The sequence below is a fragment of the Arvicanthis niloticus genome, chromosome 8, assembly GCF_011762505.2.
Source record: "Arvicanthis niloticus isolate mArvNil1 chromosome 8, mArvNil1.pat.X, whole genome shotgun sequence".
Lineage (NCBI taxonomy): Eukaryota > Metazoa > Chordata > Mammalia > Rodentia > Muridae > Arvicanthis > Arvicanthis niloticus.
The window spans coordinates 50,919,462-50,946,229 of NC_047665.1; the positions used below are offsets into that span (position 1 = coordinate 50,919,462).

At 43.5% G+C, this 26,768-nt stretch overlaps 2 protein-coding genes and 1 pseudogene across 2 annotated transcripts; 1 reads left to right on the forward strand and 2 right to left on the reverse strand.

Annotated features, from left to right (window-relative positions):
• Positions 1 to 2,491: 2,491 nt before the first annotated feature.
• Positions 2,492 to 4,727, reverse strand: LOC117714257 (isopentenyl-diphosphate delta-isomerase 2). The gene is made up of 4 exons (XM_034510956.2): positions 4,586 to 4,727; positions 3,664 to 3,756; positions 3,349 to 3,479; positions 2,492 to 2,809 (listed from the first exon to the last, which is right to left on the reverse strand). Exons 1-4 carry the CDS (start codon positions 4,725 to 4,727, stop codon positions 2,492 to 2,494), a joined length of 684 nt encoding a protein of 227 aa, XP_034366847.1.
• A 5,760-nt stretch (positions 4,728 to 10,487) lies between these two features.
• LOC117714322 (isopentenyl-diphosphate delta-isomerase 2-like) lies at positions 10,488 to 25,467 on the reverse strand. Its single transcript, XM_076938803.1, has 5 exons — positions 25,380 to 25,467; positions 12,594 to 12,737; positions 11,676 to 11,768; positions 11,345 to 11,475; positions 10,488 to 10,805 (listed from the first exon to the last, which is right to left on the reverse strand). Exons 1-5 carry the CDS (start codon positions 25,465 to 25,467, stop codon positions 10,488 to 10,490), a joined length of 774 nt encoding a protein of 257 aa, XP_076794918.1.
• On the forward strand, positions 13,489 to 13,596 carry LOC117714459 (small nucleolar RNA SNORA17; annotated as a pseudogene).
• Positions 25,468 to 26,768: the final 1,301 nt, after the last annotated feature.

Sequence of the window (26,768 nt, forward strand, 5' to 3'; positions counted from 1 at the left end):
TTTACAAACAGCCCTTGTGAGCCAAGCCTGGCAAGCTGAGTTCAATTCCCAGAACACAGGTAAAGGTGGAGGGAGAAAATCAACTCTGCAATAGATCTCTGACCTGCCCATGCATGTTGTGGCACATGACACCTCCCACGGTAGTAATCGATTTGATCAATCACAGTACTGAGGCAAAGACAGGAAGATGACTGGGGCTTACTGGTTACTCAGTCTAGTCTAAAAGATGAGGCAATGAGAGATTCTGCTCATAGGAGTTGGGTGGTGCTTATGAGGACAACACCCACCTTCCTTGTTCTCTCTTCTCTCTTCTCTCTCTCTCTCTCTCTCTCTCTCTCTCTCTCTCTCTCTCTCTCTCTCTCTCTCTCTCTCTCGTTTTGTTTTTCCGAGACAGGGTTTCTCTGGCCTCGAATTCAGAAATCTGCCTGCCTCTGACTCCCAAGTGCTGGGATCAAAGGCGTGCGCCACCACTGCCTGGCGCAAGGCAAACATTTTGATGACTGAATTACATTCCCTTCCCTGAAAGTGGGATCTGTTACTGTCAAAGTGCATAATAGCGCTGCTCTCTTGAGAAAGTGAATATACTAGTTAAGGTCTTTAATGTCGGAAACCCTATAAATGTCATGGGTTCTACACTCATCTTTGGAATGTTCTTGAAATCTGTGCACTCCGACAGTGTGCTGGGAGGTTGTTGGGAGAACTACCACAGTGTGAAATCAACCAAGAAGGGTCAGTGATGGTGAGTACACATGACTTCTCGACTCTGCTGCGAGTGTCAGCAGGACACACACACTGAGTGTAAATTTGGTAAGAAACAGGACAGGAAATGACAGAGAAGAGATCCTTATGGCAGAAGCCCTTCTCTCTAAGTGACCAGTTCTGCCTTGAAATCCTCTGAATTTGTTATTGGAACAATCACCCAGGACTGTAAGGCAGAGAATACTCTGTGAAGGATTAGGTCATTTGAACTTGGTTTTTATTTATTGCCGAGAAAACAACCTAATGCAATGCAATAGCAAACAGCAAAGGATTTAACAAGCAATTTATGTAGTAACAAGAAATCAGTTTTCTTATTAGTCAAAAAGAGAGAGAAAGAAGTCAAAATAGCTGGTTTTTTTCCATCTGATTGTTATTACTTAGTTCAGAAATGTTCCCCTGGAAGTCCATGTGTTTAAGTGTTGACCTCAACACAGGGGTGCTGGTAGATGTTTAGGTGATGAGGTATCAGGACTCTAATATAGCAACAGTGGACAAAAATCTATTGAATTCATAGTTAATGGGCTGTAAGGAGGTAGGACCTAGGTGGAGTATGCCTGTCAAGGATATATTTCTTTCTCTGAGTCTCTCTTCCTCTCTCTGCTTCCCTGTGGATATGATCTTTGTCTCTGCCTGTTTCCTCTTTCTGCTGTGAGGTATATAACAGCCTTACTGGTTTCTGTCTTACCTTAGGCCTAAAGCAGTTGAGCCACACAACCCCATGTTGAGACTTTGATACAATAAGCCCAAAGAACTCTTTCCTCCTTTTCTAAGTTTATTTCCCAGGTATTTTGTCACAGTTCTAGAAGGCCAACTAACAAGCTGATGACTCAAGTATATGTGTTCAGTGTTTCCATGAAATTTATAAATTTAAGATAGTTTGGAATAGACATTAAACATTTTTATAATGTAGGCATAGCATTTTGCCAAAAATATTCATCACTTTCTCATTTTGAAGAAAATAAAAGTTTTGATTTCTCATGATATTTGTACAAAACAGTCCTGTGTTTTCTGTTGTAAGTCACCACTGGGCAGTGTACAAACAGAACAGAGAGCAACTGTAATTCTGCTGTTTAGCTCACCAAGTGGGTGAGAGCTTCTGTGATGTTAATGAGCTTGACTGCAAATGCAAATTTCTGTCTCTTTTTAGTTTATTCTAGCTATCTATCTATCTACCTACCTTCCTATTTATTTATTTTTGTTTTTTTGAGATAGTGTTTTTCTGTGTAGCCCAGGCTGTTATGGAACTCACTATGTAGACCAGGCTGGCCTCAAACTCAGAGATCCATCTACCTCTGCCTCCCAAGTGCTGGGACTAAAGGTGTGCATCATCATTGTCCAGCTACAGATTTCTCATGTATATTGCTATCATCATGCACAACACATCCTCAGGAGGGAATTCTGAAGTTACAAGTGATGAACATAACAGGCAGAGAGATGATCAGGACAGCAATGGTCCTTGTCTGAGCCTTTGCTATACATGAGACTACAGGAGAACAGATGCACCACAGAGAACTTTTAGGGAGAAAAGTGATGTTTCTGTAGACTGCAGTTGAAAACTTTTTAAGAGATAGAAGAATTAAGGGAACAATTAAAACTCGCAGGTTGGATTTCAAGCTGGTAAAGTGACCAAAGGATTTTAGCACTCAACTTCTGTAACTGCCCTCACCCTTATGCATGCTCTTCCAATCATGGATTGGAGATAACCTCTCCTATAAACCATACTTCTCACAACTCACAGACCATATATCTTATCAGGGTCCACGAATGGAGACACATCCTCTAAATGGGGCCACCAAGGCAATAGGAAGCCTTCTACAATGGTTCTGAACCACGGGGTGATCTTCTCTTCTCCACGGGCCCCCCTGTCCAGTAGCTCCTGCACGTCCTCCTGGCTCATGTAGCAGTAGCTTCTCACTTCCCTGGCATCTGGGTTCAGCATAAGGTCTTTCCTCACCAAAAGAAGGTAACCAATCTCATGGTCTCCCCAGATGTCATCAGAAGGACTCTTGTGATAGATTCTGTTCATAAAAATTATGTCCTTTATGGTAATCTGTGTCAAAGTTGATACAGTATTAATTCAGTAATAGATAAACCAAAAATATAGATTAAAAACAAACCAGAACAGTTCATTCCTTTCCTCAGTCCTTTTCACTTTTAAGTGCCTCTGAAGCACTTAAGCTTTAATTAGCTGTTAGGTAGATCACACTGATGAGGGCATAATTCCTGGCAACAACAGCTTCATTTTTCATTCACAATGAAGAGCACACGTAAACAGGACATGAGGCTAAGTGCAGCTCTGAGCATTAGGACATACAGGTATGTGAAAGATTGCTTTTGAGAATGGAAAGAAAAACAGCTTCAGTACAGTGATTCGTTTCACAGCCCGTCCTGTGGACCAAGCTTGGGCACTTCCACAGGAAAGCTGTTCCCTATGTCAGACAGAAGCCATGTTAGCCCAGCAGCCAGTCCCTGAGTCAGCATTTTGATGGATGAAACTTGACAGCACTGTCATGTGACACTATACCTACCAAACAGATCCCTGAGCATGTGGATAAGTTCACTGAGCCCCATGCTGGAGTGAGTGGGTACCTGGTCCTGGGGGATGCCCAGCTCAGCCTGCAGACGTCTCAGGGCTGCCCTCCTCACTCCCACAGCATCCTTCTCTTCCAGCTCATCAGGCACATATAAAGGGTGACTAGAACAGGAATCTGTAAAATGTCCTAGAACAATGTACAACATGAGGCTTTAGTGAGAGCCTGCACACACACACACATACACATACACACAGAGAGACACACACACACACAGGCTCAGATGATGAGTTCTCTCACTAGTCATTCCTCTGAGGCTCCCAAACCCTAGGTTAGACTCCAATGCTCCCTGGAGTTGAGCTGGGTGGCTCACCAGGAAAAGTGTACTTGGCATCTGCTCTCTGCTGGACCAAGAGCTGGTTTTTTGTGTTGAAGAGGACCACACTGAAGCCTCGGTGTAACAGGCCTGCAAAGTGAGTGTGTACAAGTTAGTGTCACACTGAAGTCAGCATGGAGTCTGCATATCCATGCCCTTCTGTCTCTAATTCTCATCCAGCTCAGGATGGTGGTGCCAGGAGTGGCTGGTGATCCTTGCAGGGATAGAATCTATGCCAGTCCCTTGGCATTTGGTGATTCAGTGTTTATCTACACACAGTAAGACTGCAAGTGAGAACTGCAGTTTTCCTCCACTTGTGAACAAAACCTAGAAAGCCAAGAAGTAAAGGAAGCCTTGCCAGGAAGGCTGAGACCCTACTGTGTGAGTCTAAAGCTATAGTCTTGAAACTATATTGCTAGCTACTTGAAGCTGTAACACTAGGTGCTTTTGCCACACTGTGCAGCCATATGAATGACCCATCAAGATAAGATGGGGTGACCCAAGATAAGAGTCACTGCTTATGCCCTGGAAGTTGTGACACAAGAGGCACTGAGAGGGCTCACCATGGGGTACCTCCCACCACCCCATTTTTCTAGAGACAGTTATCACTATGTAGACCTGACAGGCCTGACTGTGTAGAACAGGCTGACTTTGAACTCACAGAGATAACTTGCCTCTGCTTCTGTGCTGGGACTAAAGGTGTGCAGCATCTCACCCAGCTTGGCTACCATTTCTGCCTTTTCCAACCCATTTCAAGGCAGCAATCAGTGTGTATTACCAAGTCTACTGATGTAAATGTTGACTGCATCAAGTCAGCAGTACCAGCAGCACACTCTGGACAGCTGCCTCTTGACACTGCCTGGCTCAGAGAGTGGCCAATGGCACCAGGCCTGCACATGGCAGCCTCCTTCCCGCTCACCCTTGTCAATGTTTTCCATGAGGTGGCAGTTCTTCTTGGTGTCAGCCCCAATGATCCGATCCTGCTTGTCAATGACAATGCACATCTCCTCCAGACGTTTTGTCTGGAGTTCATCAAGGTGAGTTTTGCTTGCCTGGGACATACCTGTGAACAGGAATGGACTCTTTTCTATAAACAGAAAGCATAAGGGAAAAGAGGTGGTCAAGTTCCTGTAATATCAGTGACAGAAGTTGCACAAAATGGAAGTGTAACTGTTATGTGGAGAAGGATGAGGCTTTAATGATCAGACAGTGAGCCACACTGGCAACTTAGAGCGTGCTCTCGGGTCTTAATTTTACTCCTCAATGGTGTTTAACACTCTTGGTGTAGAAAACAGTCTCCTGAAAAGAAGCTAACTATGGGCAAGGGACATTCCTGGAAGGATGCTAGCAATGACAGTCTTTGCAGTTACTCAGGCACTATTGTTGCTCTCTGTGTCTTCCTTTAATATGTGAATTCCAGCCCCCCCCCCCCCCCCCCCCCGCCAATTTGGTACTTGTCTTGTTCACAAAAGAAGTCAGCGAATATGTAGAATTGTAAAAATTGAAAACACCAGGGTTCAGAATATAATTCATTGGTAGAGCACTTGTTTAATATGAGTAAGGCCCTGAGACCAATCCCCAGTACTGCAAAATAGATAAATAAATGTTCCAACAAGCCTCAATGCAACTTAACTCCTAATACAAGGTGATTATGCTAAGGAAGCCAGGAGACAAGAGTGCCTGAGTCAGAGAGATACACACAGCACTGATAGCAAAGCTCTGAAATACCAGCTACACAGTCAGGCACAGACAGACCTAGGTTCTCACCTCCTCTGAAGATGAGTCTTGTGCAGCCTTTGGATCCTGAGAGTGAATGGAGTTGGGCTGCCTCACCTGCAGCTGTCCTATATATGTGGTTACACACATGGGTGTTCTGTTTGAAGATCTTTTCAGATTTGGCTATGTGACAAAACAGTCTCTGTCCTTGTCCTATCTCACTGGAGAGTGATGGAGGGTGTGTTTGCCTCATGTATCAGCATCCAATGGATAAACATGAAAGATGTTGCAATTTTTTTCTTGGAATCCATGCATTAAATATTCCAATGTAGTTTATCTGTAAAATCCCAGAGGCCTAATTCACTATAAAATTGTTCAAGAAGAGAGTCTTGATTGCATTAAAAAACAAAAGAAAATAAAAATAAATAATATAAAAAGCTAAGGTGGCAGTTTGAGTTAGGTAGATTCGTATGTCTATAAAGAGAAATCCATTGTAATGTCAGATTGCTTTTCATCTCAAATACAGTAATCAGGTCAAGTAGAACAAAATAAAACTATAAAGTTAAAAGTGAAAAGCAGCACCATCAATGCCTGGAGTAGAGACTATGTGTGGAGACCACTTCCCCAGCCTCAGCCTTTCACACTCTCACTAGGGACACACATGCCTACATCCCTTTGTCCACATCCCTTTCCCTGTAGGAACACACATGTCTACATTCATTTCCTTGTAGGGACATGCATGCCCACTTCCCTTTTCCCATAGAGACATGCATGTCCACAACCCTTTCCCTGTAGGGACATGTATATTCACAACCCTTTCCCTGTAGGGACACGTATGTCCGCATCCCTTTCCCTAGTATCCCATGCACTCTCACTCATGCATCTACTTCTCTCCAGCCTTCGCAGACTCATACTTTAGAAAAAGCAGCAGACTTAACATATCTCCCTCTAAGTCTGAACTAGCATGACACCCACTCTCCTTCCTAGCTCATCATCTCTCTCCTCCAACCTGCTGGACTCAGCTTTTATTCCAACAACTGGGATGTGGCAGATGACTGCAGTTTCACCAAATAGTTGTTTGCACACCACACCATTTTGTAAGTGGTCTATCATCTTTCTCTGGAAAATACATGGGTCTCTACTGGTTTAGAGCCAAAGAAGCAAAATTGCAGTTAACACTATGATGGAAGTTGCTACAAAAGAAGCCACGACTATGTTAAAGATTCTATAAGGCTTGAAATTTTTTCTTATTTATATTGTATTGTGGAAAAAATATTCAGTCTCTTCTAAGTTTCATTCATTGGATGTATTTATAATCTCAGCTGAAATTTAAATATTTTAAATATATATTTAATATGTATTGAATGAATCAAGTCTATATATATGTATATAGTATATATATACATATATACTAACATTACTTTCAAAAGTTACTTTATTGAATATATATATATATACATATATATATATATATACACACATACACACACAACATTCTGTAATCCCTCACTATTTGCTAAAAATGGAACATATTATTTGTAGAAAAAGTAAAAATATTTTGTATGTTATGCTGTCTAGCATTATGTCAATTTGACAAAGCTACAATTGTTGGAGAAGAAGGAACTTAAGTTGAGAAAATGCCTCCATAAGATCTGTAGGGCATTTTTAAAATTAGTGATTGATGTGGGGAGGGCCCAGCCAATTGTGGGTTGGGTTGGACCACTGCTGGATTGGTGGTCTTAGGTAGTATAAGAAAGCAGGCTGAGCAAGCCATGAGGAGCAAGCCAGTAAGCAGCACCCCTCCATGACTTGTGCATCAGCTCCTGCCTCCAAGTTCCTGTCCTGATTTCTTTCAGTAATGAACAGTGGTTCAGAAGCATAAGCCAAATAAACCCTTTTCTTCCTGAGTTGCTTTGGTTATGGTGTTTCACTTCAGCAACAAAAACTCAAAGTAGGATATGTGTATTGTTCCACTTTAAGAACAGCTTGAGCTCAGGTTTAAATGACTTGCCCTGCAACCATATAGGTGCTTATCTAGTCTTTCCTGTCCTACACTCAGCCCTTGAGCCAGCAGGATTATTTGGAAGCTTGTTTGCAATGCAGATTCTTAGTTGGAAGGTGAAGAGGGGCCAAGTTGAGAAATCAACATCAAAATTCTTGGAAGGGTTTGGGGCAAGACTGATGAATGAGCAGGTCTGACAAAGCTGAGAGAATCTGCCTGTCTAATGTCACACACGTGCTTGGGCCACATTCAGGAGCTTAGTGGTTCAGTGTGTGTATGTACACATGTGTGTGCAGGTTCATGTGTTTAGGTGCAAGTGGGGATTATTTGTGTACAGGAGAGACCACAAGCAGGCAGTGGTGGCACACGCCTTTAATCCCAGCATTTGGGAGGCAGAGGCAGGCTGATTTCTGAGTTTGAGGTCAACCTGGTCTACAGAGTGAGTTCCATGACAGCCAGGGCTGTACAGAGAAACCCTGTCTTGGAAAAAACAAAAAGAGAGAGAGAGAGAGAGAGAGAGAGAGAGAGAGAGAGAGAGAGAGAGAGAGCACAAGGAACGGGTGTTGTCCTCATAAGCACCACCCAACTCCTATGAGCAGAATCTCTCATTGCCTCATCTTTTAGACTAGACTGAGTAACCAGTAAGCCCCAGTCATCTTCCTGTCTTTGCCTCAGTACTGTGATTGATCAAATCGATTACTACCGTGGGAGGTGTCACGTGCCACAACATGCACGGGCAGGTCAGCGATCTATTGCAGAGTTGATTTTCTCCCTCCACCTTTACCTGTGTTCTGGGAATTGTACTCAGCTTGCCAGACTTGGCTCACAAGGGCTGTTTGTAAAGCCTTCTCACCTGGTCCTGCACCTTACATTTGTACCTGAGTTCTGAGGATAAAAAAAATCAGGTCTTTAAACTTGTGAGGCAAACATTTTTTGGTTTTGTTTTGTTTTTTCCAGACAGGGTTTCTCTGTGTAGCCCAGGCTGTCATGGAACTCACTCTGTAGACCAGGCTGGCCTTGAATTCAGAAATCTGCCTGCCTCTGCCTCCCAAGTGCTGGGATCAAAGGCGTGCACCACCACTGCCTGGTGCAAGGCAAACATTTTGATGACTGAATTACATTCCCTTCCCTGAAAGTGGGATCTGTTACTGTCAAAGTGCATAATAGCGCTGCTCTCTTGAGAAAGTGAATATACTAGTTAAGGTCTTTAATGTCGGAAACCCTATAAATGTCATGGGTTCTACACTCATCTTTGGAATGTTCTTGAAATCTGTGCACTCCGACAGTGTGCTGGGAGGTTGTTGGGAGAACTACCACAGTGTGAAATCAACCAAGAAGGGTCAGTGATGGTGAGTACACATGACTTCTCGACTCTGCTGCGAGTGTCAGCAGGACACACACACTGAGTGTAAATTTGGTAAGAAACAGGACAGGAAATGACAGAGAAGAGATCCTTATGGCAGAAGCCCTTCTCTCTAAGTGACCAGTTCTGCCTTGAAATCCTCTGAATTTGTTATTGGAACAATCACCCCAGGACTGTAAGGCAGAGAATACTCTGTGAAGGATTAGGTCATTTGAACTTGGTTTTTATTTATTGCCGAGAAAACAACCTAATGCAATGCAATAGCAAACAGCAAAGGATTTAACAAGCAATTTATGTAGTAACAAGAAATCAGTTTTCTTATTAGTCAAAAAGAGAGAGAAAGAAGTCAAAATAGCTGGTTTTTTTCCATCTGATTGTTATTACTTAGTTCAGAAATGTTCCCCTGGAAGTCCATGTGTTTAAGTGTTGACCCCGACACAGGAGTGCTGGTAGATGTTTAGGTGATGAGGTATCAGGGCTCTAATATAGCAACAGTGGGCAAATCTGTTGAATTCATAGTTAATGGGCTGTAAGGAGGTAGGACCTAGGTGGAGTATGCCTGTCAAGGATATATTTCTTTCTCTGAGTCTCTCTTCCTCTCTCTGCTTCCCTGTGGACATGATCTTTGTCTCTGCCTGTTTCCTCTTTCTGCTGTGAGGTATATAACAGCCTTACTGGTTTCTGTCTTACCTTAGGCCTAAAGCAGTTGAGCCACACAACCCCATGTTGAGACTTTGATACAATAAGCCCAAAGAACTCTTTCCTCCTTTTCTAAGTTTATTTCCCAGGTATTTTGTCACAGTTCTAGAAGGCCAACTAACAAGCTGATGACTCAAGTATATGTGTTCAGTGTTTCCATGAAATTTATAAATTTAAGATAGTTTGGAATAGACATTAAACATTTTTATAATGTAGGCATAGCATTTTGCCAAAAATATTCACCACTTTCTCATTTTGAAGAAAATAAAAGTTTTGATTTCTCATGATATTTGTACAAAACAGTCCTGTGTTTTCTGTTGTAAGTCACCACTGGGCAGTGTACAAACAGAACAGAGAGCAACTGTAATTCTGCTGTTTAGCTCACCAAGTGGGTGAGAGCTTCTGTGATGTTAATGAGCTTGACTGCAATGCAAATTTCTGTCTCTTTTTAGTTTATTCTAGCTATCTATCTATCTACCTACCTTCCTATTTATTTATTTTTGTTTTTTTGAGATAGTGTTTTTCTGTGTAGCCCAGGCTGTTATGGAACTCACTATGTAGACCAGGCTGGCCTCAAACTCAGAGATCCATCTACCTCTGCCTCCCAAGTGCTGGGACTAAAGGTGTGCATCATCATTGTCCAGCTACAGATTTCTCATGTATATTGCTATCATCATGCACAACACATCCTCAGGAGGGAATTCTGAAGTTACAAGTGATGAACATAACAGGCAGAGAGATGATCAGGACAGCAATGGTCCTTGTCTGAGCCTTTGCTATACATGAGACTACAGGAGAACAGATGCACCACAGAGAACTTTTAGGGAGAAAAGTGATGTTTCTGTAGACTGCAGTTGAAAACTTTTTAAGAGATAGAAGAATCAAGGGAACAATTAGTTAAAACTCGCAGGTTGGATTTCAAGCTGGTAAAGTGACCAAAGGATTTTAGCACTCAACTTCTGTAACTGCCCTCACCCTTATGCATGCTCTTCCAATCATGGATTGGAGATAACCTCTCCTATAAACTGTACTTCTCATGACTCACAGACCATATATCTTATCAGGGTCCACGAATGGAGACACATCCTCTAAATGGGGCCACCAAGGCAATAGGAAGCCTTCTACAATGGTTCTGAACCACGGGGTGATCTTCTCTTCTCCACGGGCCCCCCTGTCCAGTAGCTCCTGCACGTCCTCCTGGCTCATGTAGCAGTAGCTTCTCACTTCCCTGGCATCTGGGTTCAGCATAAGGTCTTTCCTCACCAAAAGAAGGTAGGCAATCTCATGGTCTCCCCAGATGTCATCAGAAGGACTCTTGTGGTAGAATCTGTTCATAAAAGTTATGTCCTTTATGGTAATCTGTGTCAAAGTTGATACAGTATTAATTCAGTAATAGATAAACCAAAAATATAGATTAAAAACAAACCAGAACAGTTCATTCCTTTCCTCAGTCCTTTTCACTTTTAAGTGCCTCTGAAGCACTTAAGCTATAATTAGCTGTTAGGTAGATCACACTGACGAGGGCATAATTCCTGGCAACAACAGCTTCATTTTTCATTCACAATGAAGAGCACACGTAAACAGGACATGAGGCTAAGTGCAGCTCTGAGCATTAGGACATACAGGTATGTGAAAGATTGCTTTTGAGAATGGAAAGAAAAACAGCTTCAGTATAGTGATTCTTTTCACAGCCCGTCCTGTGGACCAAGCTTGGGCACTTCCACAGGAAAGCTGTTCCCTATGTCAGACAGAAGCCATGTTAGCCCAGCAGCCAGTCCCTGAGTCAGCATTTTGATGGATGAAACTTGACAGCACTGTCATGTGACACTATACCTGCCAAACAGATCCCTGAGCATGTGGATAAGTTCACTGAGCCCCATGCTGGAGTGAGTGGGTACCTGGTCCTGGGGGATGCCCAGCTCAGCCTGCAGACGTCTCAGGGCTGCCCTCCTCACTCCCACAGCATCCTTCTCTTCCAGCTCATCAGGCACATATAAAGGGTGACTAGAACAGGAATCTGTAAAATGTCCTGGGACAATGTACAACATGAGGCTTTAGTGAGAGCCTGCACACACACACACACACACACACACACACACACACACACACACACGCACACACACACGCACACAGGCTCAGATGATGAGTTCTCTCACTAGTCATTCCTCTGAGGCTCCCAAACCCTAGGTTAGACTCCAATGCTCCCTGGAGTTGAGCTGGGTGGCTCACCAGGAAAAGTGTACTTGGCATCTGCTCTCTGCTGGACCAAGAGCTGGTTTTTTGTGTTGAAGAGGACCACACTGAAGCCTCGGTGTAACAGGCCTGCAAAGTGAGTGTGTACAAGTTAGTGTCACACTGAAGTCAGCATGGAGTCTGCATATCCATGCCCTTCTGTCTCTAATTCTCATCCAGCTCAGGATGGTGGCGCCAGGAGTGGCTGGTGATCCTTGCAGGGATAGAATCTATGCCAGTCCCTTGGCATTTGGTGATTCAGTGTTTATTTACACACAGTAAGACTGCAAGTGAGAGCTGCAGTTTTCCTCCACTTGTGAACAAAACCTAGAAAGCCAAGAAGTAAAGCCTTGCCAGGAAGGCTGAGACCCTACTGTGTGAGTCTAAAGCTATAGTCTTGAAACTATATTGCTAGCTACTTGAAGCTGTAACACTAGGTGCTTTTGCCACACTGTGCAGCCATATGAATGACCCATCAAGATAAGATGGGGTGACCCAAGATAAGAGTCACTGCTTATGCCCTGGAAGTTGTGACACAAGAGGCACTGAGAGGGCTCACCATGGGGTACCTCCCACCACCCCATTTTTCTAGAGACAGTTATCACTATGTAGACCTGACAGGCCTGACTGTGTAGAACAGGCTGACTTTGAACTCACAGAGATAACTTGCCTCTGCTTCTGTACTGGGACTAAAGGTGTGCAGCCCCTCACCCAGCTTGGCTACCATTTCTGCCTTTTCCAACCCATTTCAAGGCAGCAATCAGTGTGTATTACCAAGTCTACTGATGTAAGTGTTAACTGCATCAAGTCAGCAGTACCAGCAGCACACTCTGGACAGCTGCCTCTTGACACTGCCTGGCTCAGAGAGTGGCCAATGGCACCAGGCCTGCACATGGCAGCCTCCTTCCTGCTCACCCTTGTCAATGTTTTCCATGAGGTGGCAGTTCTTCTTGGTGTCAGCCCCAATGATCCGATCCTGCTTGTCAATGACAATGCACATCTCCTCCAGACGTTTTGTCTGGAGTTCATCAAAGTGAGTTTTGCTTGCCTGGGACATACCTGTGAACAGGAATTGACTCTTTTTTATAAACAGAAAGCATAAGTGAAAAGAGGTGGTCAAGTCCCTGTAATATCAGTGACAGAAGTTGCACAAAATGGAAGTGTAACTGTTATGTGGAGAAGGATGAGGCTTTAATGATCAGACAGTGAGCCACACTGGCAACTTAGAGCGTGTTCACAGGTCTTAATTTTACTCCTCAATGGTATTTAACACTCTTGGTGGAAGGAACAGTTTTCTGAAATGAAGCTGGTGGTTGTGATGGTGGGAGTAGTTATTCCAGTTTACAATATTCAGATCATACTTTATCACTGAGGAACATCTGTGTAGGGAATTTGGCAAGAACCTGAAGATAGGAATTGAAGAAGGCGTCGTGGAGGGTGCTGCTGCCTGGCTTTCTCTTCAAGCCTTACTCAGCCTGCTTTCTCATACAACCCTGGATCACCTACCCAGGGTTAGCACCATCCACTGAGGGATGAATCCTCCCACGTCAATTATTAATCAAGAAACTGTCTGACAGACTTGCCTATAAGCCAATCTTTTATTTGTTTTCCTCCCCAAACAGCATTTATCATTGTGTAGCTCTGGCTGTCCTGGAACTCACTTTGTAAACCAGGCTGACCTTGAACTCACAGAGATCCACTTGCTTCTGCCTCTCAAGTGCTGGGATTAAAGATGGTGCCACCACCGCCCAGGGTGTATCAGCTAATCTTATGGAGGCATTTTCTAAAATTGGCAGTCTCTCTTTTAAAAAATGACTCTAAAGTGGCTGCTGTGTGTCCGTAGGTGGCAGAGAGCAGAAAGGCGCTGCCTATCAGTGTTCTGACCTCGGGACATATGAATAATTAGTGGCCTCACATTCCCTAAAAAATCGAGCCTGACATAACCATCAGCTAGGCAAGGCTGGGTGGGCTCCCCGGACTGGGAGTATGCCTGAGACTAGAAGAACTCTGCCTGGGACCAACTGAACCCTAGATTGATCTTAGGGAGGAGCTACTTGGGCAGGCTGGTTGAGGAGAGAGCCTGAGAGGACCATCAGATGGGTGCCAGTGGGGCCAAACAAGGAGTTAGCCTGAGCTGACCACCTAAGATGCCTAAGATGACACCAACCTGGAGCCATCCATAATGCATGAAATGGACATAGCACTCCTGAGATGACCCTAGACACTCAGAGATCCCAGACACCACCAAGAGGAGCAAGTAAGTGGTGGAGAAATGGAAGAGAAAGAGAAACAGAAGGATGTAGGCACAATGAAGAGAAGCAGAACGAGAGAGGAAGAGAAGCAGAACTAGAGAGACTCAAGGGTAGTGAGGAACAGCCTGATTTGTGATGCCGCCTGGGACCATGGTGGGGTTCTGGCCTGTGCTGCCATTGGGGGCCACATCTGGGTCCATGACCCTCAAGCAGCCGGGGTCTCTTACCACTAAAGGCCAGGCAGGTGTATATATGGGAGGGCTGTGTAGAACTGTTCCTACCCCTCACCCGGACATCGTGGGTGAGCTAGCTCTGGAGGCATGAAAGCAGGAAAGCCAACCCCACCCCTAGCCAACTGCAGTACTCAGGAGAGTGGACCCTGCACCTTGCCTGGGCAGCAGAGTCGAGCTGGCCCTGGTTTCAGAGTTTGTGGGGTTGGGAGTTGACGGTTGCAGGTGGGCCACCCTAAGGGCCTGAGAGTGTGAGAGCCATCCAGCTGACCAACTTAGATACCTCTCAGTTCTAATTCCAGGACTTTGAATTGGCCCACCCCAACATCTACCCTGACAATGAACTTCTGGAGTGAATGAGGGGGCTGCTCCTACAAGATCCCAAACTACAGGATCTTCATGACACAAGGCAACAACAGGATATCCCTGTTGTGGTTGGTCTGGTGCTGCTATGTATTTAAATGCTAAATACTGCCCCTCGAGATTTGATTGCCCCCTCCCTCCACAAATGCATCCTCACACACAGCAGCTCTATGTTGTCCAAACCCTGCTCCCAAACCTCATTTATTGGTTAATAAAAGGCTAGAGCCTGTGATTAGGCAGTAGAGAGAGAAAGTCAGAACTTAGTGGATTGAACGAGGAGTCTCAGGAGAGACCAAGAAAAGGAGCGGGAGAAGGAAAGAGGGACAGAGAGAGGAGGAGGTTGCCATAAGATGAGACAGACCATGAGCATGTGGCCAGGGGAGACAACAAGTAACAAGGGACACACGGCTGGGATGTAAGTCAGAATAGCTCCAAATCCTGCCCAATCTAGGCTTATGGCCTGTAAATGAAATACCTGGATTGTGTGTCTTTTATACAGACTAGATAGAATATATAATTCCCACTATATACATCTGAGTCCTAGTGAGGCTCCACTATTGACAGAATATCAGAAATCAGAGGCCTCTTATCAGACCAATGACACATTGCAATAACTTTTGCAAGCAAAGAAGTGTGGACAAAAGAACTGTGGGACACACTAACAAATGACAGCTTCCACAACGGGATTTTTTTTCTCTGTTTGGGGGAGGTTGTGATTTTTTTCTCTGGGGGAGGTTGCAAGGGTAGGGGGTGGGTATGAGGAGAGGGGAAAATGACTGGGACTGGGGTGTATGATGTGAAATTCACAAAGAACAATAAAAAGTTTTTAAAAATGACTCTTAAAAAAAGGAAAAAAATGACTTTAGTTTGTGTCAAGTTGACAAAAACCAAACCAAAACAAAAATCAAAACAGGCAACCAGAACAATTGGCTCCTTGTCTCCTTGACACACACATCACTATTCAACTACAACGTTTTCTTTTTCCATTGTCCCCAAGGTGTCACATTAATATTAAATATCACAATATATAGTACATTTCTGCTTCTAAAAGTTTTAAAAATTTAAACATTTTAAGCATTCAAAGTACCTCTCAAACTCTAAATTTTCTCTCAAATGCCAAAGTCTCTCTAAAACTACTGTCTCTTTAAATATTCATAGCCTCTCAACTATGGGCTCCTGTAAAATAAAAAATAAGTTACACACTTCCTTTTTTATAACCATTTATTTTTGAGATTATAATTATAACATTTCCTTCCCTTCCCTGACCCCTGCCCTCTCATAAATCTTTTCTTGCTCTCTTTTCAACTTTATGGCCTCTATTTTACATCATTACTGCATGAATATATGAACACACACACATGTACATATATATTCCTAAATATAATCTGCTCAGTTCATTTGATGTTAGTCATATGTATCAGGGCTGACCATTTAGTATTTGTAACAAGTTGGTGTGCCATGTCTATGTCTTCTTTTACTTAATTATCTTCTTTTTAAAATTAATTGTCTTTCATATGGTACTTCCCTTATTATCAAAAGGAATCAGGGACTATGTAGAAGTAATGAAATACAAAATTGGAGAAATCAAAAGTTCAGGGGCTGTGGATGTAGTTCAGTGGTAGAATGCTGTTTAACATGAACGAGGCCCTGGGACTAGTCCTCAGAACTGCAAAATAGATAAATGAATATTCCAGCAAGCCCAATGCAAGCCAACTCCTAATAGAAGGTGATCTTTTTTTAAAAGACAGGGTTTCTCTGTATAGCCCTGGGTGTCCTCAGACCCAGAGAACCTCATGCTCTTGCCTCTCAAGTGCTGGGATTAAAGGCACGTTCCACCACAACCAGCCTAATACAAGGTGATTATGCTAAGGAAGTTAGAAGACAAGAGTGCCTGGGTCAGAGAGATACACACAGCACTGATAGCAAAGCTCTGAAATACCAGCTACACAGTTAGGCACAGACAGACCTAGGTTCTCACCTCCTCTGAAGATGAGTCTTGTGCAGCCTCTGAAACCCGGGAGTGAATGGAGACAGACTGCCTCACCTGCAACTGTCCTATATATGTGGTTACACACATGGGTGTTCTGTTTGAAGATTTTTTCAGATTTGGCTGTGTGACGAAACAGTCTACATCTTTGTCTTATCCCACTGGAGAGTGATGGAGGGTGTGCTTGCCTCATGCATCAGCATGGAGTGAATAACAATGACAGGTGTGCAATTTTACTCCTGGAATCCACGAATTTAAATATGCCAGTGTAGTTGATCTTTTGTGAAATCTCTGAGGCCTAAATGAGCCTCCTGTAGCAACCATTTTGGAGTTTTGGTTTCTTTGGAAAACACAGAAGTATTATGGGACTGGCATTTTCATTTCAGTCCTAGGTGTGGGGTATGGGGCTGCTTTGGACTGACCGCAGCAGCTGACTATGATTTGTCTCATGCTCTGGCAGGGGTGTGATTTTTCCAGCTGCAGATAGGTTCTGCGATTATGTGGTGGTTGGGATTCTAGGACTTTTGAGAGGGTATGGCAGGGTGGGTTGTTGGTTGGTTGTTGGTGGTTTATTTGTTGGTTGATTTTTGTTTATTGGCTGGTATTGGTCTTCATTTGTTAAGTAGTTGTGTATAAAAATGAAACAAGAAGAAATTAGATATCCTGATGGCAAAGATCAAACTTACCCCAAGGAACTCAGCATCCCTAACCAGCTGGAAGTAGTCAAACAATAATGTCACCCTTTCCCAACCCCTGATTTTATTCAGGGATCTCTTTACTTTCCCCTCTATCCATTTTTCCTGTCCTATCTAGTGTTAGGAGGTTGAAAGGGCAAAAAGAAAAGGGTGAAGAAAGGTGGGAGAAAGAACCCACAAAGTAGCAAAAGAAAGCTACAAGCATCATTGTTGAACTCTCCAATAAGAAAGTCTTGATTATATTTAAAACCAAGACAACAAAATAAAAAGGCAGGTTAGCAGTTGAAATTATTAGCTGTGTGTCTAAGATGGAGTAACAGAAAAACACAGTGATCAGGGAATGCTTTTTATCTCAAATATAATAATTAGTTCAAATGAAAAAAATAAAAGTGGAAGTAAATTTAAAAGCAAGATGGCAGAGTAGAAGTGTCTGGAGCAGTCACTATGGCAACCAGCTGCCATGCTCACTAGGGACATGCGTGCCACACGCTTTCCTCCAGTTCTTGGTATATGATGCCCTCACTCATGTAACCTCTTCTCTCTACATGGCCTTCTGGGATTCTGAGGTGTCTCCATACACTTCAGAGAATGCAGGAAGTCTCCCGAAAAGATTTTAAACATACCTCTCTCTAGTCCTGAGCTTAAGGTATCCCTTCCCCAAAAAAGGCCAAATTAGAATCTCTCCAAAAACAATACCTCCCCCCCACCTTCAACCTGTTGCTGAATTCAGCTTTTATTGCAAGAGCTGGGATGTGGCAGACAGATGAAGTTTCACCAAGCGAGAATTTGTACATCACACTGTTTAAAAAATGGTCTTTATGTCTTCTTTTTCTGGAAAGTAGAAGGGTCTCTACTGTTTTAGAGCCAAACAAACAAAATTGCAGTTAATATTATGAACTACATACATATGTGTATGTATACATGTATGTGATGTATATATACATGAAGTCCTCACCTGTGTCAAGAAAAGTTAAGAATGGACAGGACCAGTTTGTTGCTTCTACTTTACTTGGTTCTTGTGTGTCTCCAACTCTCAGCTCCTGGAAACACTCATTCTGCTTCAGAGAATAAGGGGTCACACCTGTTGCCCGATTCTAAAACTGTGTATTCGGGTGGTGGTGGCGCACACCTTTAATCCCAGCACTTGGGAGGCAGAGGCAGGCAGATTTCTGAGTTCGAGGCCAGCCTGGTCTACAGAGTGAGTTCCAGGACAGTCAGGACTACACAGAGAAACCCTGTCTCGAAAAACCAAAAAATAAATAAATAAATAAATAAAATGCTAAAACTGTGTATAGAACGAAGATCCTTAAAACAAACCAGCTACCATCATCGACATCAAATTCTTTGAATTTGTTTGTGATTCTGTCTTTTAACAAGTTCTTTAACACTAATCTAATCTTACACACACACACACACACACACACACACACACACACACACACACCCTGGACCCTGGACTAGGTCAGCAACAAAGAACTACCAGTCCATCTGCAATCCCACCTATCTCCCTCATAACCATATGCAATAGTCCATCAGATGCTCCAGGATGACAATGCTTCCTTCTGACTCCTGCTGTACTTTCTTGGGGTAGTGATTCTTTGTCTCTCTAACTGCAGAAACACAACAACAGCCACATTTCATCATTCCTGTGGATTATAATCCTTGGCTTTGTTATTCATGATCCTCTTCAGCATGAGAACTTGGGTTCAGCTCCCTAGAAGCCATGCAAAGCCAGGAAGGACAGAGCACATCTATAAGCCCAGCACTCCAGTAAGTCTGGTGCTCACAGTAGCAAACATGAGATCCTTTCTTAAAACAGTGTGAAAGATGATTCCCTGTACCCAGTGTTCTTCTCTGACCTTCACACACACACAGCATGAGATGCCTGTGCTCTCCACTTCTCACATCACACTCAAAAACATGCAAGTGTGAGCTCTCTCTCTCTCTCTCTCTCTCTCTCTCTCTCTCTCTCTCTCTCTCTCTCAGACACACACACACACACACACACACACACGATTAAAAAGACAGAGATACAGAGAAGTTTAAGGTAGTGATTTAAGAACAGCCAATGTTAGCCAGTGTGGTAGTGCACAACTTTAATTCCAGAACTTGGGAGGCAGAGACAGCAGGCAAATCTCTGAGTTAAAGGCCAGCCTGGTCTACATAGTGAGCTCCAGGACAGCCAGCACTATATAGTGAGACCCTGTCTTGAAAAAACTCAAACTAACCAGCAAGCAAACAGACAAAGAACAATAACAATAGTAAAATCAGCTAATGTGTGCTGGGGGCTTGTATCTGGTACTGTTAATAGTCTCTTGTTGCGCAGCCTTTGGTGGCAGCGGAAATATACAGAAGAGAAAATACAGACCCAAGATCAAACAAACAAAAAACTGAGACCAGGAATTCAAGCCCCATTTTGCCCTACTTATCTTCTGAGGTGTGGTCCTTATGTGGCTGTCATTAGGATAGCTTAGTCCACATCATTGTTGAGACAGAGGCAGAACAGCGTCTTCCTTTCTTATCCTAATTTCTCAACATTTTGGCCATGAAATACAGTGGAGTCAGGCATAATGAAGTGTGACTGACTCGCTTCATCCTCTCATCAGGAGGGGATCAGTATTACTAAGCACACTATCCTTTTTCTCTTGGCAAGAAGGCAGCTTGTCAAGAGAGGCCCAGGTGGGGCTGGGGTTTCATTCACCTACTTCACACTGGTCCTTTCCTCTTTGGTTCAACTCAGAAATGTCTTGAAGCACCTCTGAGGTCTGGGGTGTAACTCAATGCTTGTCTTAGCCATTTCTTCTGGGTTTATATGTTATCTGGGCTATCTTTGTGACTGGAATTCTGACAGTGTGAGAACCCCTCCTTCTAGTTTTCTCTTACCACTTCTGGTAACTAGGGAGGAGGATATGATTCAGAAGAAATGTCAGCATGACAAATTCTCTCTACAAACTGAGTTCTTGGGCTTGTATGTTGGTCCAAGACCTGGTAGCAGAAAGTAACATCTTTTGGATCCCAGCTTTGTTCTTTGTTTACATAGTTGATTTTGAAAGCAGCAGTACAAGCTCGTTGGGAAACTAGACCATCCCAGTCTGCTAGTGTATAGTCCAATGGAGAGATAACATTACATAATTACAGGTTTTGATATCTGTAGGAGCAATGGTAGAAGGACACAGACAGACAGACAAACAGACAGACAGACAGGCAGACAGACAGAGACATACATGAATGGTAGTATGGAGACTTCAGGGACCCATCTGCCTGTAAGCATTGGATCAGTAGGAACACATACAGAGTTTCTGAAAGCATGAAGTAATAAGAGGAGATCCAGATCACATGTGAAGTAGACCAGAAGATGGCCTGTCTAAGGACAGCACATCTGACTAGGGTCTAAAGTGGAAGATAGATGGATGCATGGATAAGTGGATAGACAAACAGATGGATATAAGCAAATACAGAAATATGGACAAATGTATGTATGGATGTATAGGCAGACTAATGGACAGAAAGATGGATGCATATGTGCATGGATGTACAGGTGGATAAATATACAGACAGACAAATGGATGAATGGTCTGCTGGCTAGTCTTATGCCAACATGACACAAGCTAGAGTTATCTGAAAGGAAGAAACCTCAGTTGAGAAAATGCCCCCAGAAAAGATTCAGCTGTACAACTAGTTGATGGAAACAGATGCAGAGACCCACAGCTAAACATTAGGTAGAGCTTGGGGGATCCTGCAGAAGAGGGAGAGGAAGGATTGTAACAGCCAGAGGGGTCAAGGACACCACAAAATACCTACAGAATCAACTAACCTTGGCCCATAGGGGTCAAGAGACTGAAATGATACCCAGATAGTTTGGATAGGATGGACCTAGGCCCTCTGCACATATGTAACAGTTGTGTGGCATGGACAGAGACAGGGGCTGTCTCTGATTCTGTTGCCTGCCTTTGGGATCCTTCCCTCTTACTGGGCTGCCTTGTCTAGCCTCAATAGGAGAGTATGCACCTAGTCTTACTGCAACTTTATATGCCAGGGTTGGTTGACATCCATGGGAGGCCTCCTATATTCTGAAGAGAAAGGGAGGAGAGTGAATGGGGGTGGGGAGGAGAGATGGGGGGGAGAGGACTTGGAGGAGAGGATGGAGGGAACATTGTGCAGTAATTAATTAATTAGCAAAAATATCCACCTGGAAGGCATTTTCTTAGTGATTGATGGGGTAGGGCCCAGGCTGTTGTGGATAGTGCCATCCCATAGCTGGTGGTCTTGAGTTCTATTAGAAAGCAGACTGAGCAATCTATGGGAAGCTAGCCAGGAAGCTGCATACCTCCATGGCCTCTGCATCAGCACCCATGTCCAAAATACTTTCCTGACTTGACTTCTTTCAATGATGAACAGTGATAAATAAACCCTTTCCTCCCCGACTTGCTTTTTGTCATGGTGTTTTGTCAAAACAACAGAACCCATAGACAAATGGATTCATGGATACATGGATGGATAAATGGGTACACAAATAGACCAATGGACAGGCAAGCAGATGCATGTTTATATGTCTGGATGGAGAGACAATCAGATATAAGTGTGTATGTATGTATGTATGTATGTATGTATGTATGTATGTGTATGTACGTGTGTATGTGTATGTACATGTGTGTATGTATGAATGGATGAATGAATGAATGAATGAATGAGTGGAGACTGAAGTGGGTGGGCCCCTCAGGAATTTGAGCCCAAACTGGACAACATAGCAATATCCTGTGTCAAAACCAAACAAAACCATAGTTCTAGCTCCTTGTTTAGGAGTCATTCTTATTTCTTCCTCCACTTATGTCTTCAGCCATGTGTTTGGAGTACTGCATCAGTAAGGGTGGCAAATATAGAAAAAGCCAGGTAAAAACCTGGGAGAACACTGTACAATACATAGGACTGCACAATACATAGATGTATGTATTGCATGTATGTTGCCAGACAAGCAACAAAGGTGGAAACAGAGTAGGACACTTGAGCAACTGGGAATATCTATGAGGTATTTTAATTAAGCATTAATTAATACCAGGGATTCTCTATTCTTTCAAGAGCAGTGAGAACCTCCTCAGGATTAGAATTGATGATTGTGCAATTTGACTCTGAAGTATTTTAAAAGACAGATGTCATACAATGTGTCTTCCATGTACATCCATTGGTTATCCAACTCAGTGGATTGGCCTGAAGTGTACATACAAGGAACAATGTACAGATGGGGCAGGTTGTACCCATGAATTTAGGAATACACATGTATTATGCGTATTTATGTATGTAATAGCAATTAATGAAAAAGAAGCCATGAATTTGAAAGGGTCCTACGAAGAGTATGAGGAAGGATTTGAGTGGAGGAAGTGCAATGGAGAAATGTTGCAATTGTAGGATAATCTCAAGGAGTGAAAAATATTTAAAAACATGCATGCTGCACTTGGATCCAGCTGTCTGCTTCTGTACCATGAAATACTGTTTGTGTTTCTAGGTATAGACACATGTACACAAAACACACACATGAAAAGTACTCACGGCTGTCCTATAAAGTCATAGAGAGGTGTGTGTACTACAACTTATGTAAGTTTATTTCTAAATGAAAGTTGAAAAGTCAAAACTACGTCTCCCTTGGAACCAAGATGGAAATCAAAGAATAGTGAATAGCACAGGACCTCACAGGTGGGAACTGAATAATGCAAACAAAACACATTAGCTCAGAAACACATTCTCTCCTTCTCTCCTCTGTCTGTCTCTGTCTCTGTCTCTGTCTCTGTCTCTGTCTGTCTCTGTCTCTGTCTCTCTCTTCCTCTCTCATGCATGCATGCACATACATGTGTGTGCGCGCGCGTCTTAAAATCAGGACTTTCCTCTATAAGAGAGTCTCCTGAGCCTACTGTCTGAAAATGCTAATGAAAAACTGCAGTTGTAAATTAGTGTAGGGTGAGGGCTTTAAAAGACAAGGAAGACATGAGTAAACCACAGCACAAAGTCTGAGTAGATGACAATGTGACCCTCCAGGATGCTGTGCTTTATAGATGAGAAGCTTGTTGTAAAGTTCCACAGGGCAGGTACCGTCATTTCTAGACTAAGCCAGCCTCAGGCCTATAGAAACAGCCCCGGGTACATATGGAATGGATGTTCGGTATGAATTGTGTAATATGAGACATGGCCTCTGCATGCACAGATATGTTCAGTTGATTATGCCATTGTTGAGGAAAGCTTCTGCTTAACCCAAAAAGACCTGTGCTTGGCAGCAAGGTTGTGATTTAAATGGGTGTGGTATACAACCCTTCATTCGCTCAGTACCCAGAACACAGCATAGGGTAGAGTAGCCTTGCCTTCTTCTGTGTGGCTCAGATAAAATAGACACAGGCCTCTACCTTCAATAAGCAGAATTGCTCTTTTCCATGTCGGGGCCAGGGGAGTTACTGACTCAACATGTCTATATAAGAATATCTTGTAGTTGTCATGCAAGGACAGGAACATTCTTCATGACTGGCAGTGAAGCTCACCTGCCCCAGGCCTGACAAGCTACCTCACTTATGGGACAGGCCAGGACACAGCACTTGAACCAAGGCTTCCTAGGAGAGAGGACTAGAGATACTGAGGTGTTGCTTTGTGCTTGCAGCAGCTTTCCTGGATTTAGAGGTCTCGTGGACCTGAGTGCAAATGCACTGAGTGTTTTGGTTCCATCTGGAACTAGCGAGTGGTGTGCAGGCCTGTGCTATGGCCACTTGTTAGATTTTGCATAGAGCTTCGATCCTTGATTCTAATGACACTAAACAGGCATTGACTCCAGTCAGAAGACCCTTATGTGTGATCACTAGGAACACGGACTCCATGTTCAGCTGGTAGGGTTTACTGTGCTGCACCCACAGTTCCTATCCTGATCATTTGCTTTCCAAGTATGATTTGGGGTGTGCATGTGTGAGTGTGTGTGTATATATGTATGTGTGTGTCTGTCGATGTGTGTGTGTCTGTGTGTGTTCACCTATGTGTTCATTTCCATGTATCATTGTTCATGGATCCCCAGTCAACTCCCAGATTTTCTCCTCTTTGGCCTCCCATCTTGATTTTTTGGAGTTTTCCCATTCTGAGCTCACCAGTACATCCAGGCTCCTTTCTGAGCCTCTCAAGAGTAGGGATTACCACTGTGTGTTGCCGTACCTAACATTGTATGTGGGTGATACGGGTACTGGGGAGAACGTAGGTCCTCATTGATTTTTGACAAGTAGATTGACAATAGAGGCATCTCCACAACACAACTCCCTAGTTAATTTTTTTTGTTAATAATATATTTTACTTTAAAAATCTACCCTTCTGAATCTTAAAATCTTTATTTTTTATTTTAATTTTTTTGTTTTTTTCACTTATTCACTTTTCATCTTGATAACTACTTCCAGTCACCCCCTCCCACAATTCTTCCCCTATCCTCCCATTCTCCTCTGAGCAGGTGGGGGTCCTTCTGGGTATGCCCCCACCCTGGCACATCAAGTCCGTGAGAGGCTATGTTTCGCGCACCTTTTTTGTGTCCCCTTTGCCCGCGAAGAAGGACACGGAGGCAGTAATCGGGTATCACTACAGACGAGGCTTTACTTCTTGTAACAGCAAAAGCGGAAAAGACGCGGAAGGGCGAAACACAGGAAGAGGCACCGCTTAAATACACCCTAGAGTGACGTATTCACTTCTGATTGGCTGTTCGCTCACCACCCAATATTACGCCTCGGGATTGGCAGTGACTTTGGCGGGCTTTCTGCCTTTGCAGCTGCGCAGTTACTTGTTTACTACTGGGAAGACACGATGCCAGCGCCATCTTGGGATGGTAGATTATACCACCGCTGACAGCGGCTTCCTACAAGGGTAGGTATTTCCAGCCTCTTAATCTCAGTGTGTACCATGGTTGCTAATCTATGTCACTCTCCTGAGCAAACTGTTCCTCAGAATGTGGAAGTCTTCAGAAGCTTAATGTCCAGTTCCCCAGAGCAGAGGTTAGATGGTGCCTGTCCATCTGTGTCAATGTGACTTTGGCTGTGCGATGACCAAAAGATGACCACCCGAGATGAAGAACACTAAGGGGTTTCCTGCCTATTGGCCAGAGCTTTCACCAATATGTTAGAGGATCGGCCAGGTGTGGTCAGCACAGCCCCTGGCCTTATCGTTCTCACCAGAAATCGTCTCTTCTGAGGCTTTGAGAGGGCTCTGTCCTTTATCTTTCTCTGAGCTTTGGGGCTTGCAGGTGACCCTGGTGTCCATTGTCAGTTCTTACCTGTGACACTGTTTCTCCAGTTTCCAACTCCTATCCTCTATGTGTCTGTCTGCTGAGTTGAGAGCATCCACAATGAGCCCAAGTCCAGAGGAGATCCCTTCTGCCATTACCTGACACCAGGTCTCTCTATAAAATTCCTAAAATGGGTTGTACCCTAGTCATAAAGTGTTACCCTAACATGCTACAATACCCAAGTTAGATCTGTATACTATATGGGCAGAGGAGGAAGGTCAACAGGAACCTAAGGACTTGAGAGGAGGCAGAAGATCAGAAGTTTGAGGTCACCCTTAGATGCATAAAGCATTTACTCACCTTCAGAATGGACTACAGGCCCTGTCTTAAAGAATCAGAAATAAAAATACCTTGAGTGACACAAATCATTCCACTAAAGTTCAAATGATTTTTTAATGTTTCTCTTCACCTCTCAGGAGTGTGTGTGTGTGTGTGTGTGTGTGTGTGTGCGCACACACACACACTTTTTATTCCATGTGTGCAGATACACTGTCACTGTATGTAAGTATACATGCATTTCATGTAAAAGCCACAGGAAAACCTCAGTGTTTGTTTCTTAGATACATCTTGATTTTTGACTCAAGGTCTCTCATTCATATCAGGTCTCAATGATTCTGCTAGGCTGGCTGGATCGACACTGAGATCCAAAAATCCACACATCTCTATCAGTGATGGGATTCCAGGCAGATGTCAGCATTACCTGTTTGTTAAAGGAGTGAAGAGGGAAGTCAGAGCCTGAGGCTTGCCTGCTAAGCTGTGTAATTCAAGGCTCTCATGTTGGCTTTTCTTTTTGCTTTCATATTTTCCCCAGTTGCTCTGATATTTTCCTGTGTCTCCCAATTTCCTGAAGCAGGTCTGTGCAGGTTGCTGGACAGCTGAAGTAGAGACATCTGAACTGAGGCACCTTCTCTGGTCTCTAATTTATTGACCTGTAAATATTTTCCTCTGTGGTTGGCAGCCTTATATCCTTTAGGGTCTCCTTTTAATTAACCCCTCCCAGAAAATGTCTGCTCTGTTCTCAGCCACCAAAGCCCTAGGACCTTCTGACTGTAAGGGCAGAGGGTCTTTTTAGCTCCTTCCTGTTACTGACCTGTTAGCTACTCATGTTCATGTGGTCCAGAAGTCTAGACTCCCGTGTCAGTTGACAACATGAAGGTCTTTCAGTGCAGTTCTGTTATAAAAATCAATGCTCATCAATCTGTGCATCGTTGGCAGAGGGTGATATAATTCTGCTACTGTAGCCTTTAGATTCTGTTAACACATGGAGTAGGCTGAG